Raw genomic sequence first — 14997 nt, 5'->3', positions numbered from 1 at the left:
AATACAACTGAAAATAATTTTTTTCCTTTGCACACTTTAGCATGACATTTACCAGCAGCTTTGAGCTCAGCTATATTATTTTGAATTTTCTCTTTTTCTTTGGAATCTTTCTGCCACACTTTCTATGGTCTATAGGTTTGATTGAATTGTGGAAACCTTTTTGGTGGTGGGTGAGCTTGTTCCAGCCTTCTAGCATACCAAAAGGCAGAATTGAGGCTTGCAGGCTGGTGACATTGAAGATGGTGTTGTATAGGTTCTTGTAACCTAGAGATAAAACTGCTAATGAAATAGGAATCATGCAAAGATGGATTATCTCTTTTGACTAAACCCATTAACTCTTCAAATTTTGTGATGTACTCTTGGACATGTCCATTTTGCTTAAGGCCATGGAATCTGGCAATGACCTCATAAAGAGATTCCTCATTGAATCTATCACCTATCATTTTACAGAATTGGTGCCAAGGGACAGTAGAGGCATTACCACCAGTGCTTCTCCACCAGAACTCAGCTTTCCCCACAATATACATTACTGCAATTTGAACTCTGCTTTCATTTAGAACTCCAACCAATTCAAAATATTTCTCAGCTTTCCTAATCCAACCATCAGGATCTGAACCATCAAATGCAGGAAATGATAATTTTGGCCCTTTAGCTATCAGTTTCTGCTGGTGGTGCAATTGTTGATGAAAGTCCAAGTTGTTGTGATATGGTTGTTGGGCCATTGTGGGATTTGGATGAATTACATGTTGGTTGAGGTGATGATATTGGTTAGCTTGTTGCTTTGCCAAAAATGCCTCATAAGCTAATTGAGTTTGATCTGGACCAGAATTGGTATTAGCTTTAGCATAGAATTTTTCAAGCTCATGTGCTATCCAAGGGCAATCTTCTTCTATAGCAGCTGGGACCTTCACAGACCAAGGGGAGAGATCTCTTTGATGAACCTGCACTGGAATTTCAGGAGGTGGAGTATCGGTGTACTGATGAGGCCCTTTGGAAGCTGATCCCTTATCTTCAGAAGCTGCAGAAGTAGTAAGGTTGTTTAGGCTTGAGAGAATTTTGTCCAATGATGACTCCAACACTCTATTTTGGTCTTCTTGCTTCGCTATAAAAGCATCCAAAGCAGACCTAATTTTCTCCATCTCCTCAGCTGAAGCATAGCTGGAAGTAGCATTAGATTCCTTAGTCACCATCTTCTTTGGCTTTAGAAGTTCGGTTTGAGCCAGGCTCGCCCCAGAAAGACTTCCAAAGTAATCTACCGCCGCCTGAGTTGTGGATGTGACGCCGGAATTTTACACAAGGACACAGCCTTACAACCCTTGTCACAGAACAACTCACCTCCGTCACCTCCTCGAGTAAATCAGTGAAAGCTTTTGGAATTTTACACAGGAACACGTCCTGCAACCCTCACTTTCACCAATCCACTGAAAATTTGGGGAAAAATAGGAAGTAGCTCACGGAATTGGGTGGGAAGGGTGGGATTTTGCACGGGTGAGCCGAAACCACCAATCCACCGCGCCAATCGGACTAATTCCGGAGCTTTGGCTGTGGACGCGAACAAATCTCGCCAAGGACCCCTAGCTCTGGATACCAATTGACAGGAACGGAAGAAATCCGACAGCAACAAGGACCCCAAGTAGAGGAAAAACGAGTTTCAGACAACAAACGAAAGAAGATTCAGAGTGCAGCAGTAGTACTTGAGAATTCAGGGTTCAGTACAAGATGCCATGGCGGCGCCAAGAGAGTTCTACTACTGCTAAACTAGGGTTCAACTAAGATAGATTCACCAGCATATCCTCTCCCAAGGAAGGTGTCCTGCTATTATAAGCCATCCGACAGCAAAGCAAAAGTAACGATACAGAGTTACTATTACCGGTCTGTTAACCAGGTGAAAAGTTACAGCTATTACAGAAACAATAAGAGCCGTCCGATGCGCCATCGACACTTCAAAAAAATCCCGGCGAAATGACCACTTCAGCTGCCGACTTCACTTGGACGCCTGAAACGTTATCTGAATGGCACATTCAGAGCTTGCTGCATACAGAGTCCTGACACCATCACCTAATGCTGACCTTATTCTTCTATGACAGATGCGAATGCAAATATCAGGCAAGGTTTGCCATTTTGTACAGTAACACATATCTCGGTGTCATCCGTTTCTTGTTGATGTGTGCTTAAATTCTCCATGGCAAATATTGTGCAGTGCATATACCCATTTAGAGACAAATTATGCTTCAAGGGAAAAGTAAATAGATGTTAATCGTTCATACCTGCGACATAAAAGCTTGAGTAGGGATGAACAAGCTCCATGATTTCGGCATCAGACACCTTCTTAAGCAGCACGCCATCGAGGGAGAGCATAAAGATTCCGAAGATAGTCCTTAGAAATGCGAAATTGCCACCCTCATCAACCCCAAGTATCTTGATAGGCGGCACCAGCATGATCCGAGGAATCACACATGGTGGCGGAGCGAACGGGCCGAGATTAATTGCAGTGCGCAACACCCAATTCGCAGTGCCATCACGGTCGGCCTCCCTCGCCCACAGATGCAGGCTGTACATCTTCACGCCAGCGAAGCCCAGCACGCCGGCCTCGGCCTCCATGAGCTGGATGTTCGACAGGTAAAGGCTCTGCGCGTGCGTCGGCGTCTCCATCGGGGCCAACCTCTCCTTACCCAGATGGAGCTCGAGGATGCCTCCCTCGTCAAGCAACCAGTACACTGCGTCCCCGACCAGCGCGCTTGGCTTCATACAAACGTCGCCGCAAGGCGCCTCCGCCGTGATCAGCCGGCCCCAGGTGCCAGTCTCCGACGAGTAGACGCAGGCGGACGCGCGGCCGTTGCCGGTGAAGACGAAGGCCACGCGGAAGGAGCCCTCGCGGCGGGCCAGGCTCACTGGGTCGCCAAGAACGGTGGCACTACATGCCTTGACGTGGCCCCCGAGCCGGCTGAGGCGGACGCAGCGGCGGTGACCGGTGATGGGTTCCCAGACGAGGAGCTGGAGCCAGCCAGGTCGACTGCGGAGGAGCGCGCGGCCGTGGCGGCAGCCGAGGAGGACCCAACTGGCGGGGTCGGGGAGCGCGAAACCCGCGGCGGGGACGCGGTCCGGGGCCTCGCCGACGGGGACGAAGCGAGCACCGCGATGGAAGGTGCGGAAGAGGCCGAGCACGGGTGGTGTTCGGTGGAATGCGCGGGAGCGGCGGTGGAAGCCCGGGTCGCGGAGCAGGCGGCGCCAGCGCGCGCAGACGAGGGAAGCGCGGAGAAGGCAGGTCGGGTGCGGCGGGAGGCGGAGCAGGATCTCGGAGAGGAGGTCGTCGTCGTCCAGCGGCAGCGGCGGCGGCGGCGCGTGGCCGCAGCCTGGAGATCATGCCTCCCATCGCGCTGCCGGATGGGGATTTTGGTTTGGTCGGTGCGTGAGTGCGTCCGTAGCAGCAAGTCAGCAACCCCTACACTACACTTCACGAGTGTCACTGGCTCACTGCGTTGGGTTTTTGGAGTGGTTGTTGGCGTGTGCCTGGCTTGTGGGCCAGCACTTTTTTTCAATTTTTTATCTATGTGTTGAAAGTTTTTGTTGGTTCAAAGTCCAGCTCCAACCTCTCTAAATTTAATAAAAATTTTGAAAAAAAAATACACTAACATATGTTATGTATAATATCAAAATAGTTTATGGAATATGTCTAGATGTTGCATTTATTTGGTATTGTTGATGTTAGCATTTTTTATACAATTTAGTCAAGATTAGATATTTTTGGCTTAGGACAAAACTAAAGCAACATTTTAACTTGTTCAACTGAGTTGTAGCTACAGGTTTAACTGATTAAATGAAGAAATTATGTATATATATTTGTCAAAAGTTTGAAAGTTAACTACTTAACTGAAGTCCTTATTTGTTTGAAAATCTACTCTAATGGAAGCCCTTACATGTCTGGGAGCACTGGTGCGGGGCCTAAGTTCGCGAATAGTTATAGTTGACTAGTATTCTACTTTACCAAGGTGCCTCTCACATATCAATTGTAGTGTCCTCGCAAACTAAGAAATGTAAGCTTCACTTGATAACTACGTTTAGTGTGCGTTGGTCTATTTTTCTCATGGGTCCACCATAACTAGCACCATACTTGCTAAGTCTGCTACCCGATACTTTTCATGTCGAATGCTAGTGGGCCGGGGAGAGATGAAGTGTGGGTGCCTTCAAAGCAACAACCACTACACCGTACCTTACGATAGAGTATTTTTCTTTTTTATTGTTCAGTTTGGTCAAGTGAGTTTTAGCCGGAGGTTTTGCTCGTTTGACTGAAAAATGTATATCAAAATGTGAACTTTAATACAAACCTTTATTTTATTTGAATGAAAACCTACTTTAGGTTACTTCTAATGGGAGTTTTGTTTTCAATTAATGAACATACATAGAAGTGGTGACACATCATTAAGTCAATAGGGAAAGAGAGTAATAGACACTATTTCTAAATTTTTCAAAACCCTTTATCCTCTATTGTAGCCAAGATATGTTTTTATTCATGTGATCACATGGCCAATTATCATATGACAATTAAGTATCACCACAAGCCACATGCATATGAAATAACATTTCATTAGCAATATACTACTTTTTGCTTCTTTGCTCATATTGAAAGTTGAAACACTCCATTTGGGATGGCGTGATAACCAAAACCCTTATATGTCCGTGTGTGCCTGGAAAATGATTGACCAATATTTTTAGACCGGGCCCACCAAGGTTAGACCATACTTTGCTAACTATTCCCTCCGTTCCAAATTACAAGTCATTCCAACTTTCTTGGAGAGTTAAAGCGTCTCAAGTTTGACCAAATTTAGACAATAAAGTACTAACATTCATGATACCAAATAAGTACCATCAGTTTCTTCATTGAATATATTTTCATAGTATATCTATTCGGTGTCATAAACTTTTGTGATCCTCTCTATAATTTTGGTCAAACATAAAATGGTTTGACTCTCCAAGAAAGTTGGAATGACTTATAATTTGGTACGGAGGGAGTATCTGCTATTGTAGTATGTTCACGTGGGTTGCTTCCGGGACTCTTCACTTCTTTCATGAGAACTTCACAAGTGGGGGGAGATGAAGAGTGTTAAGTTGCCTGTTAAAGCATGCACCACATTGCATCCTTGTCAGACTCAAGAACCATCCTTGTCACACCCATTCACTTCTGTATGCAAGAGACAAGAGCACTTCCTTGCTCTATGAGTAGACCCTCTGCACTTGCAGCCTGAATCTTTTCCATGACCAACAGTCCAACACGTCCAACAAAACCCCATCAGCCATCCTCTTTGTTTCTCTCTTGCATTGAAGGATCTATCAATGTCATGGTACATTAGTTTAAGCCTAACGTTATTACCAAAAGGCTGTTTGGTTGACGTCTAACTTTCCAAGCACAAAATTAGGTGACGAGCGTAAAATGACCATCACACTTATGGAAAATATTGACAAGGAAATGGGCATATAACATGTGCAACAAGGGGTTAAAAAGGTTTGCCAACCCACGATTGCGGCTTGAAAATAACACTCAACTAACACTTTGGTATTAGCCCCTAGAGTCACTCTTCATATCCTTACTTTATTTATTACTAACTTTGCCAGATTTGTGTCTAAAAATTTGTTGGCCGCACTTTTCCTACTGCTGCTGGATCAAAACACGGCAATTCGTGGGCTCGTAGGAAAGTTGGGCTTGGGCCTAATCATAGTGACGTGGGCTTAGAAAAAAAAGAACGATCTGGTGGGCTCATAGACAAGTCGACGGTGCTTTTCCTGCTGCGCTGCTGGTTGGGGGTGGTGTGGCAGGCTTGGCAGAGTGGCTTGGCTGGACGAAGACGACCGTCCTAGTTAGACGCGCAAGTGTGGGAGCACGACGTCACGGGTAATTCCAAGCCCAGCTTTGACCCCGTTTGGATCGAGCGAGATTCTGAGAATCCAGACTCCGGAAGCGGGAGTACTTCCAAACAGACTCAGATTCTAGTGAGTTTCCAAAATCTAGATTTTCGGATTCTCAAAATCACAAAAGCTAGAGTGGGGTACATTCAGCAGGTACTTGGACAGTGAAATTACCATTTTGCCCACGTACAGTCTGATAGAACTACGCCAAACTGCCACTCCAATGCCCACCATCCCTCTCCTGTCCTCGTCAGGGCGAGGCGTGCCTTCGTCTTCGGCGCAACCATGATGATAGGCGAGGGGAGCCAGAGGCTCCAGCCTCCAAGCGTGCTGCTGCGGGCTCCCCTTCCGGATCCTTCCGCGGTGGCAGACGCGGTGGTTGCTGCTAGCCAGAACCGGCGTCGGAGCGCAGTTGTCTGTCGGGGTCGACGGGCGGGAGAGGCGGCGAGGATTGGAGCATGAAGCGGTCCGTCGGCTCCTGGCCGGGGACCCGTGGGTGGGAGGCGTGGGGAGGAGAGTGGAGCTGGGGGTGGTGGGTGTCACCAGGAGGAGGCAGTAAGAGCTAGGCAGGGCCGGCCCTGGGGGGCAGGGGGGCGGCTGCCCTGGGCACCCAACTCCCAGGGGCCCCATCCCCAGGTGTCAGGCGCGTGCAGCACCTAGGCAGGCCGCAGGCGCGGAGGCTCCAAGAACGCGAATACGCGATGCACAGGTGGTGATAGGCCCAACAATTAAACAATCGGAGGCCCTAATAGGAAGAAACGAAACAAAATACCGGGCCCCACCCGTGTCAGGCTAATGATCATGGCTATTTCCTAAAGGCAGGCGCACAGGCAATAGATCGCACACGTCATAGGCCCTAGCGCCGCTGCCAAAAGCTGCCCTGCTGCCGCCGCTGCCGTGCTGCGCGGCTCCGCCCGGTGATCCATCCGGAGTTGTGTCTCGTGCGCGTGTTATTCTATTTACTATTCGACTCTACCGGACGTGATTAGACGGTTCCTGTTCAACCGTGCCGACACCCAGGTACACTACTCGATTGTCAATTTCCCAATTCTCCGTACCATTAATGATTAATTACTATCACAAGTTATTTAATTTCATCTGATTTATAACTATTGTATATTTATAATAATTCAGCACTGCGATATCATGTCGTCTTTTGATGGTTCATCTGATGTTGGGGTATATGATCTTATTTCTAAATTAAAGATTATAAAATTCACTTTGCTAGATTGACATCAACCCTATCATAAATGACTTTGCTTTGAGAAATGTTAGAAGAAACTTTTAAGGTAATATGTATAAGTAATTCGATATGAATATTGTTTTTAGATACATTTAAGTATTTATTAGTAACATTTCATATATATCTATATAATATTTATATTAAAGAGCCCGAGTTTTACTTTCGCCCCGGGGCTCCCAAATCTCAAGACCGGCGCTGGAGCTAGGGTGCCGGCGCCTGGCTAGGAACGAGCGGGGAGGAGGCAGAGGGGGTGGAGCTGGGGGCAACGGCAGTCCTGAGGGAGGCAGTGGGGCTGGTGCGAGGAGGGGAGGGCAAAGGGGAAGAAAAGGATGAGAGAAGATAAAATCAGATTTTTGAATCTAGGAATCCAAACAAGTCTACCCAAATTTTGCCTAGAATCCAGATTTTAAAAATCCATCCAAAATTCAGATTTTCAGAATTTGCCGCAAAGTGCGGAAGAGGTTCTCGTGTCCTAATTCAATTTCAGGTACAGGACAGCCTTGTTAGTTGGCATTGGTTCCACTTAGGATGAGCAAGACACCTCAGCCAAATACTCCTACTAGTTAATATGGTTCCCTTCTCGCAAAAAAAAAAGAGAGATTCCTGCATGTCAATATGTGTAACCGGCTGGCTGAGTCCGACTTGCAGACGGCAGCGGTTCAGACATATCTCGAGGTCAGACCGTAATCTAACCTTTCTTTCTTGGCCTCGGATCGGGTGGAAATTACTGGTGAAGCATCGTCGTGCTGCGGTGTTGTCGGGAACATATATAGCTAATGCTAGTAGCAGCAAGGGAGGACGACAGGACGTGCTTTTCTGCAGGCGCGCGCGGCACGGGGTCCTCGTGTTGCATGCATTTTGCTGATCCATCGCTACACCAGCGAGCGGGAGGCCGGGACCAGCTGAGATGGATCAGAGAAAGAAAAGGATTACGCCTTGGCATGCAACTTCGCTGGAATGAATCCGCTGCAGATATATAATGTTTTGGTGATCAGGCGACGAAATCTAGGGCTATGCACGCGCGCGTGCAGCAGGTTGGTGCGGTGCGCTCACAGGCAAAGCTCGCTTTTCTTTGTTGCGCCTCCCTGGGCAAGGGGCCAAAAAGGCCATGCATCCATGCGCAAAAGCTAAGCTATCTATCTAGTAGGGTAGCTGAATCGTTGGTAGTGTAGGTCGAGATGGGTGTACGTATACAGGCTGCATTCATGTACATGCATACGTGTGGATCGAATTCCACGTACTCATCGGGAAAAAGTGGTAAGACACGAAGCTGCGTGGCAAGCAACGAATGCGACGCATGCACGATGCATCCACAAATCCACAGCCGATCGGGGAAACTCATGATGGCCTAGCAACGATCTATGTATCGTTCAGGCAAAGCCGCAAAGGCCGCCACCGACACCGACGACGGAAGGAAGCTGCGTTGCGGCATTCGTCGGTCCCGCCGGCAGTGCGCAACTGCAACGATAGTATGTACCGTGTACCCGCGCGAATTTTTTTTATTTTACCATTTTTAATCTAAAATTTTAAAAATAGTCTAAGTCAAATTAAAATTCCAAGAAGTAATCCTTTTGATCGCACCACGACCAAAGCATGTGGCACGACCTGCCCGCCATGCTAGCGCAACGCGCGCGGGGTGGCCGAGCTGGTCGCTGAGGTGGCTAGCTCAGTTGCGCCACGTGCTATGGTGCAACTGAGTCGCGCTATGCGGCGTGGCATGACTCAGCGTACTACACACTGGACCCACTGGCCTCCTTCTTTCTTCCTTCTCACTTCCTCCCTTCCCCTCCCAGCCCTAACTCGAGCTCTCTGCCTCCCATGGCGCCGCTCCCACTCCTCTGCCCCTAGATCCACTCCATCCCTCACCCGATTTGAAGGGGAAACGAAGGGAAATTGCTCCGGGAAGGTAACTCCTCAACTCTAACCAATTAGTTTTTCTCAATTCCGTCATTTTAGTTGAATTTGAAGTGGTTATGTTTTGTGTATGATTTAAGTTGCATAGGTGAATTGAGTACGAATCGGCTATGATTAGGTGTGTTGTATCATGTAAGTGGTCAATGGTAACCCCTTCCTATCGTGTAATTTCTCTTGCATGGTAGAATTTCGAAGTGTTAATTGTAGGTAAATTGTTTTTTGAAAATTCTTCAATAATGCTTTCAAGATATAGGTTTTGTATATATTTTGTAATGTAGAAGTCGTAAGGAAATATGTGAAGGTTCGTGTAATCAATTTAATTTGGTGGTTGTGTGTAGATGGATCATTTAATTCATTTTTTCTCGGGTGGCATGGTTGATGATAATGGAGAGTTTGCAAGAATGAAGCAACAAGTAGCAAGATTTGATAGTCCTCCAACATTTGATGATATAGTAAGCTGAGTTAATTCTTTGTTCGAAGTTGGAAATGAGGAAAAGGATTTAAGGATTCGTGGAAGGTTTGATGCCGGTGACAAAAGATCTCACTATGTGTTGATGCCTGTTGCATGTGATGATGATTGGTTATTTTACAAAGAGTTGGTGAAAGATTCTCAAGTTGCTTGTGCCGAGTTAGTTGTTGATGTTTATCCTTGGTGTATATCTCCACATAGCGATGAGCCTATCGAACACTTAACTTAGGAAGATGTGTTACCGGCCAATGAGGTTGATGAGGAGGAGGATGATGAAGAGGGTGGTGATGATGATTGTTCTCATGGTTCAGATGATAGTGGTGATGAAGGTGACTTTGATACATGTAGAGTAAACAATAATTTTGATGTTGCCAACTTGGAGGATAATATATCCGTGGGCTCTGAAGAAGAACAAAGTGATGGTGAAGATGATATTGGAAATGGTGGTAAAGAACAAGTCTCATTTGTTGATGAAGCAAGACCATCAGTTAATGAAAAGGTGACAGAACCAACGAAAAGTGGTGGTGAAGATGATATTGGAAATGGTGGTGAAGAACAAGTCTCATTTGTTGATGAAGCAAGACCATCAGTTAATGAAAAGGTGACAGAACCAACTCCTGTGGTGCAATCAATTCCAACTCCAATGATGCAACCAACACCTATGGTGCAATCCATTCCAACTCCAATGACCCAACCAACACCTGTGGTGCGAAGTAGTCCTATACTTGAACCAAGTCCGGTGGGCCAAGCAACTCCATAATTTAACGAGAGGGTGGATGAGGCATTAAGAGGAACAGTACATACTCTTTCTAGAATTCGGTTGCCGCAATTCACTCCGACTGAGCTAAGGCAGTTGGAAGTTGTACATGTACATATCCCTGAAGTTTCCATATTCCATTCATTTCCAAAGAAGGCTTATTGTGATTCAGGGTTATGCCTTACTGAAGTTGAACCCAACAGTGGTGAGCTATTTATAGAGAAGGGAATGAGATTCGACAGCCTGGAGGAGTTGAAGTTTTTCTTAAGGGATTACTCAGTGCGGCACCATAGGCCATATAATGTGGTTCATTCATCGGCCAAAATGAGATACACGGTTTGTTGCCAACATGGTTGTGAGTGGAAGGTGTGGGCGCGTCCACTACCTGATGATAGACAGAAATGGAGGATCACTAGAGTTATTCAACCTCATACATGCGGGACGTCCGAATGAAGGATCACTAGAGTTATTCAACCTCGTACATGCGGGACGTCCGAGGTCACACAAGAGCATTCTCAGTGCATGGCTTGTTACATTGCAAGACGGATCGCCGCACTTCTTCATGCTGGTCCCGATATTTCTATAGCCGTGGTCATTGAAACCATCAAAGGATTCACAAATTATGTGGTAAAGTATGGAAAGACTAGGAAGGCTAAGCAGCATGTTATAGCCATGTTGTGGGGTGATTGGAAAGACACTTATGGTAGGGTGCCAAGAATCTTAGAAGCGATAGCACACTACAACCCGGGTACAAAGTGGTGCACTCACACAATAGGTAAGGAGGAGCAACACAATGGTGTCATGAAGCCTGTTTTGGAGTGGATGTATTGGTGCTATGCCAGCATCTGCTATTGTGGAGTTCACTTTCTACAAGATCAATTCATATTTTGTGCATAGGTGCGTAAAAGCAAGAGCTCAAATTGATTGGTGGTCGAACCAAATTCTATGGGGGAAAGGAGCAGCGAAGCACTTAGCAACAGAAGGCAAGAAAGCAGCAAGCATGTCCGCTGAGTTGTTCGATCCTACATTGTATGTGTATTCGGTTAGGACAGCTTCCGCTTTGACTATTGGTGGTGAGATGACGGGTGGGTGCATCTATAAAGTTGACCTCTCAAGTCTGACTTGCACGTGTTGTGTCCCATAGTTGTTACATGTTCCATGCTCTCATATGATCGCAACATGCCGTGTGAGAGGGGTGTCCCACATGTCACCAGCATACATACACAACTATATTCTAAGTACAGTATTGAAGACAAGGGAGTCCCGTTTCGAGCCTATTTTAGATGAGATGCATTGGCCGAAGTACAATGGCCATGACTACATTAATCCCTGACAATGACAAGAAGAAAACCAAGGTTGTAAGAAGGAAGAAGAAACAGCTGCGCAATGAGATGGACCAGTCAAGTAGGTATGATGTCGATATTTACAGTTACGGAGAGTTCGACCAAGACAAGGTGAAGCCACGTTGTAGTCACTGCCACTAGGAGGGTCATTGCATTGAACGGCGCAAGCAAGGTCTAAAAAATTTATCCAAAAACAAGAGGAACAAGTGGTCTACGAGTAGGACGAGTGTGAATACGGTATTTACATGTTTATTCTTCGTGTTGGTACTTTTTGCATCATGTTAATTCCACTTCATTTATTTTTTATATACAATTGTTCTAATATATTTTCATCTTTTTCAGGGAGATGGTGTCACAGAAGCGTAAGATTAAGGAATATCGTGAGGGCGATGCGGACGACCTTGTGCCCCTACCTCTTCCAGTCCCTATGTGTGATTGTGGCATCCCAGCTCAGGTGAAGCAATTAAGGAATGAGACTACAGCTGAAAGGGCATTCTACACATGCGCGACAAAGTGGGAATTAAATACATATGGATATCCTCATCACTACAGTAAGGGTCCTTGTTGCTTTCACCAATGGATTGATGGGCTTGACAAGTTTGACCCTAGGATCCGTCTTTTTAGGTGGCATGAGTCAGTCAATCAGCCATATGATTAGTTCAGATGGTGGGTGCCACCACCAACAAATCCACCTCCAATGATGGACGAACAAAAGCAGGAGGCTGCATGCCAGCATGTTATGAACCCCCCATTATGCCATTGTGGGGTTCCAAGCAAGTTGCAACATCCTAATCTTGAGTTTCCCGTGAAGTTCACACCATTCTTTTAGTGCAAGCTAACAACACATGTAAGGAATAGTTGGTACATTTGATTGGTTATCATGGTTGCATTTGTTTCATTTACCTATGTGATTTCATTTGTTGTGCAGGATGGATGGCCGCTATGTGATTTTCAGGAGTACATCTACGGTCCCAAGTCCCATTGGCTGATAGAAGACTGGGTGCAAGCATTCGAGAGTGGGAAAGAGAAGTGACCATGTGATAGGACTCCTAGGCCTCGTTGTAAGTGCAGGATGCTGGCTCGTAGGGGTGTGGTTCCATCGGAGCTTGGCTATGGTTGGTATTGTGGCAATTTTTATGGAGACTATTGGGTAAAGTTACTTTCCTAATTTGATTTATTTGGAGTCTTAATCATGTGGTAAAAGCTTTTGTTTGAGTACAAATGAAGGGGAGGACTTGTGATTAGGAAACCTTTCCAGGTAGGGAACAACTCCGCCTACATTTGGGGCGCTGTTCGGAATGTTTGAAAACTGAAGAAACACTCAAGAGGAAAAAAGAAGTAAGGACGGAGCACGATGTCCCTATTCCATCAGATAACATGTTGTTTGGCCCCATTTGCAAAGATAAGACTGCTGAAGAGAAAGGATGTTCACGTGTTCTGCTTGGGGAGGCAGTTCGAGTGTCACTCATTCAATATTGGAGGAGGAATAGAAGTAAGTATCCATGACCACTTAATACGGACGAGAGAATGAGGAAGAGGTGGAAGGAGGAGGAGAGGAGAGGGGCCAACAAGAGTATGAGGAGGGAGAAATAGATTCGTGATTGGAATGAGTTTGATCCAACAAAGGTCTTTCCTAAAGGGTCAATGGAAGAGTACTCCCAACTATTGGCGGTGAACAAAAGAGGGATTGATTTGAAGGAGGCTAGAATAGTTGCAAAGTTGGCACAATTGCAGGCAATGAAGGCACTTGTTGGTGAGTTGCCTAAACATGGTGGGTCTAAAGATACGACGGACAAAGTGGCTACCAATAGTAGGGAGGAAATGCAAGATATGGCAAGGGAGGTGCAAATAGAGGCAATAAAGGCACTTGTGTGTGACTTACCTAAGGATGTTGTCTATGACACCAAGGGCAAGGCAAAGGTGCAGGATGTGGAGCCCAAGGGCAAGGCAAAGGCGCAGGATGTGGAGGCCAAGGGCAATGAGAATGCGTAGGATGTGGAGGCTAAGGGGAAGGACATCGCAATGGACATGGACCAGGATGTGAAGGATGTTTGGGCTGATGATGAGCTGTTGTTCGATGTCGATTCAGAGTAGTAATGGAATGAACCTTCATCCATTAGTATTTGATTTATGTAATGGACTTGTATCATGAACTATTTTAATTATGTAATGGACTAATGTCACGGACTATTTGAATTATGTAATGTAGTATTATCGTGGACTATTTGAACCATGCATTGCATATGAGGTGGTACAAACACAATCATGATACTAAATGGAAATGTGGTGCTACAAACCGACATAATACATTCATGTGAAGGGTGGTAGAGCCACAATTTTGATACAAACTAACATACATTGACATAAATGCTCATGAAGACATTTACCCGTAATGATACAACCATGTTCACCCATAGTAGTTTTAACGCCCAGAAACCATAGGTGGCATGAAATGCCGGTTAATGTTCCTAGCTTACTCCTGCCGTAGTTCTTCCTCTAGTTCATTGATACGATCAGCCATCAGCATTTTCTCTTGCAACAACTTGTTCATCTATCCATCTTTCTGCCTACTATATTCCAACAATTGGTTGACAAATTGATGTTTTTCCATATCCTCCTGCTGCGACCAATCTATGAGGACTTGGAGGTGCCAAATGTACTCTTGAACATGCAGAACCATAGGACCATCAATCCAGCATGTGAAATAGCAATCGTCAATCTACCATCAACAAAAACGAGGGATTAAAAGTTATTACATACAAATCAATCGAGCATATGTACTGTTAAATGAATGAAAAAACCTTAAAGTGTGGGCACCGGAAGAAGCGTCGACTAGCATCACCAAATAGCTCATAAACCTGAACCACCGCGTCTTCTCCATGGTAGCATCCAGGCTAGAATTCGCATGGAAGTGCATTATCACTACCGTAGAAACCCCTAGTGGTTACATCTAGATTTGGGTGGGAAGGAGGCGGATCTGGTGGACCATGCATCCACGACATGGTTTCAACTGATCTTACAGGAGGCAAATCCAGTTGGACACTCCTTCTATAATCCGCCGACGGTGCATTGGACCATTACCATGGAGTAGAGATCATTGCCTTGGATGCCCTAGTAACTGAAAAGTCTATGCACTGAGACTATTCACTGAAAAGGCTAGGCACTGAGACTCTAGTCCATGAAAAGGCTAGCCTGTCAAAAGGGTAGTTATCAAAAAGGTTAGCCACAGAAAAGGGTAGGCACATATACCATTGACCTATTGAAAAGGCTAGGCACATAGACCATGCTCGGTGTGTAGAGGCAGGCTGCCTGGCACAACTCTTGTGTGGAAAAAGAACTCCCTGGAAACTGGACGACGAAAAAGTTGGCA

At 45.8% G+C, this 14997-nt stretch overlaps 1 protein-coding gene across 1 annotated transcript; it reads right to left on the bottom strand.

The window, feature by feature from the left end:
* Positions 1–1668: 1668 nt before the first annotated feature.
* On the bottom strand, positions 1669–3357 carry LOC101771470 (the record flags this gene model as incomplete). Its single annotated transcript, XM_022829725.1, has 2 exons — positions 1669–2078; positions 2268–3357. Coding segments are annotated over 2 exons (1098 nt in total), but the record flags the coding sequence as incomplete, so codon positions are not given.
* Between the last annotated feature and the right edge of the window lie 11640 nt (positions 3358–14997).

The sequence above is a fragment of the Setaria italica genome, chromosome IX (genome assembly GCF_000263155.2).
Source record: "Setaria italica strain Yugu1 chromosome IX, Setaria_italica_v2.0, whole genome shotgun sequence".
NCBI classification, from domain to species: Eukaryota; Viridiplantae; Streptophyta; class Magnoliopsida; order Poales; family Poaceae; genus Setaria; species Setaria italica.
The sequence above is the reverse complement of the archived record's forward strand: the minus strand, read 5'-3'. Positions and strand labels throughout refer to the sequence as shown.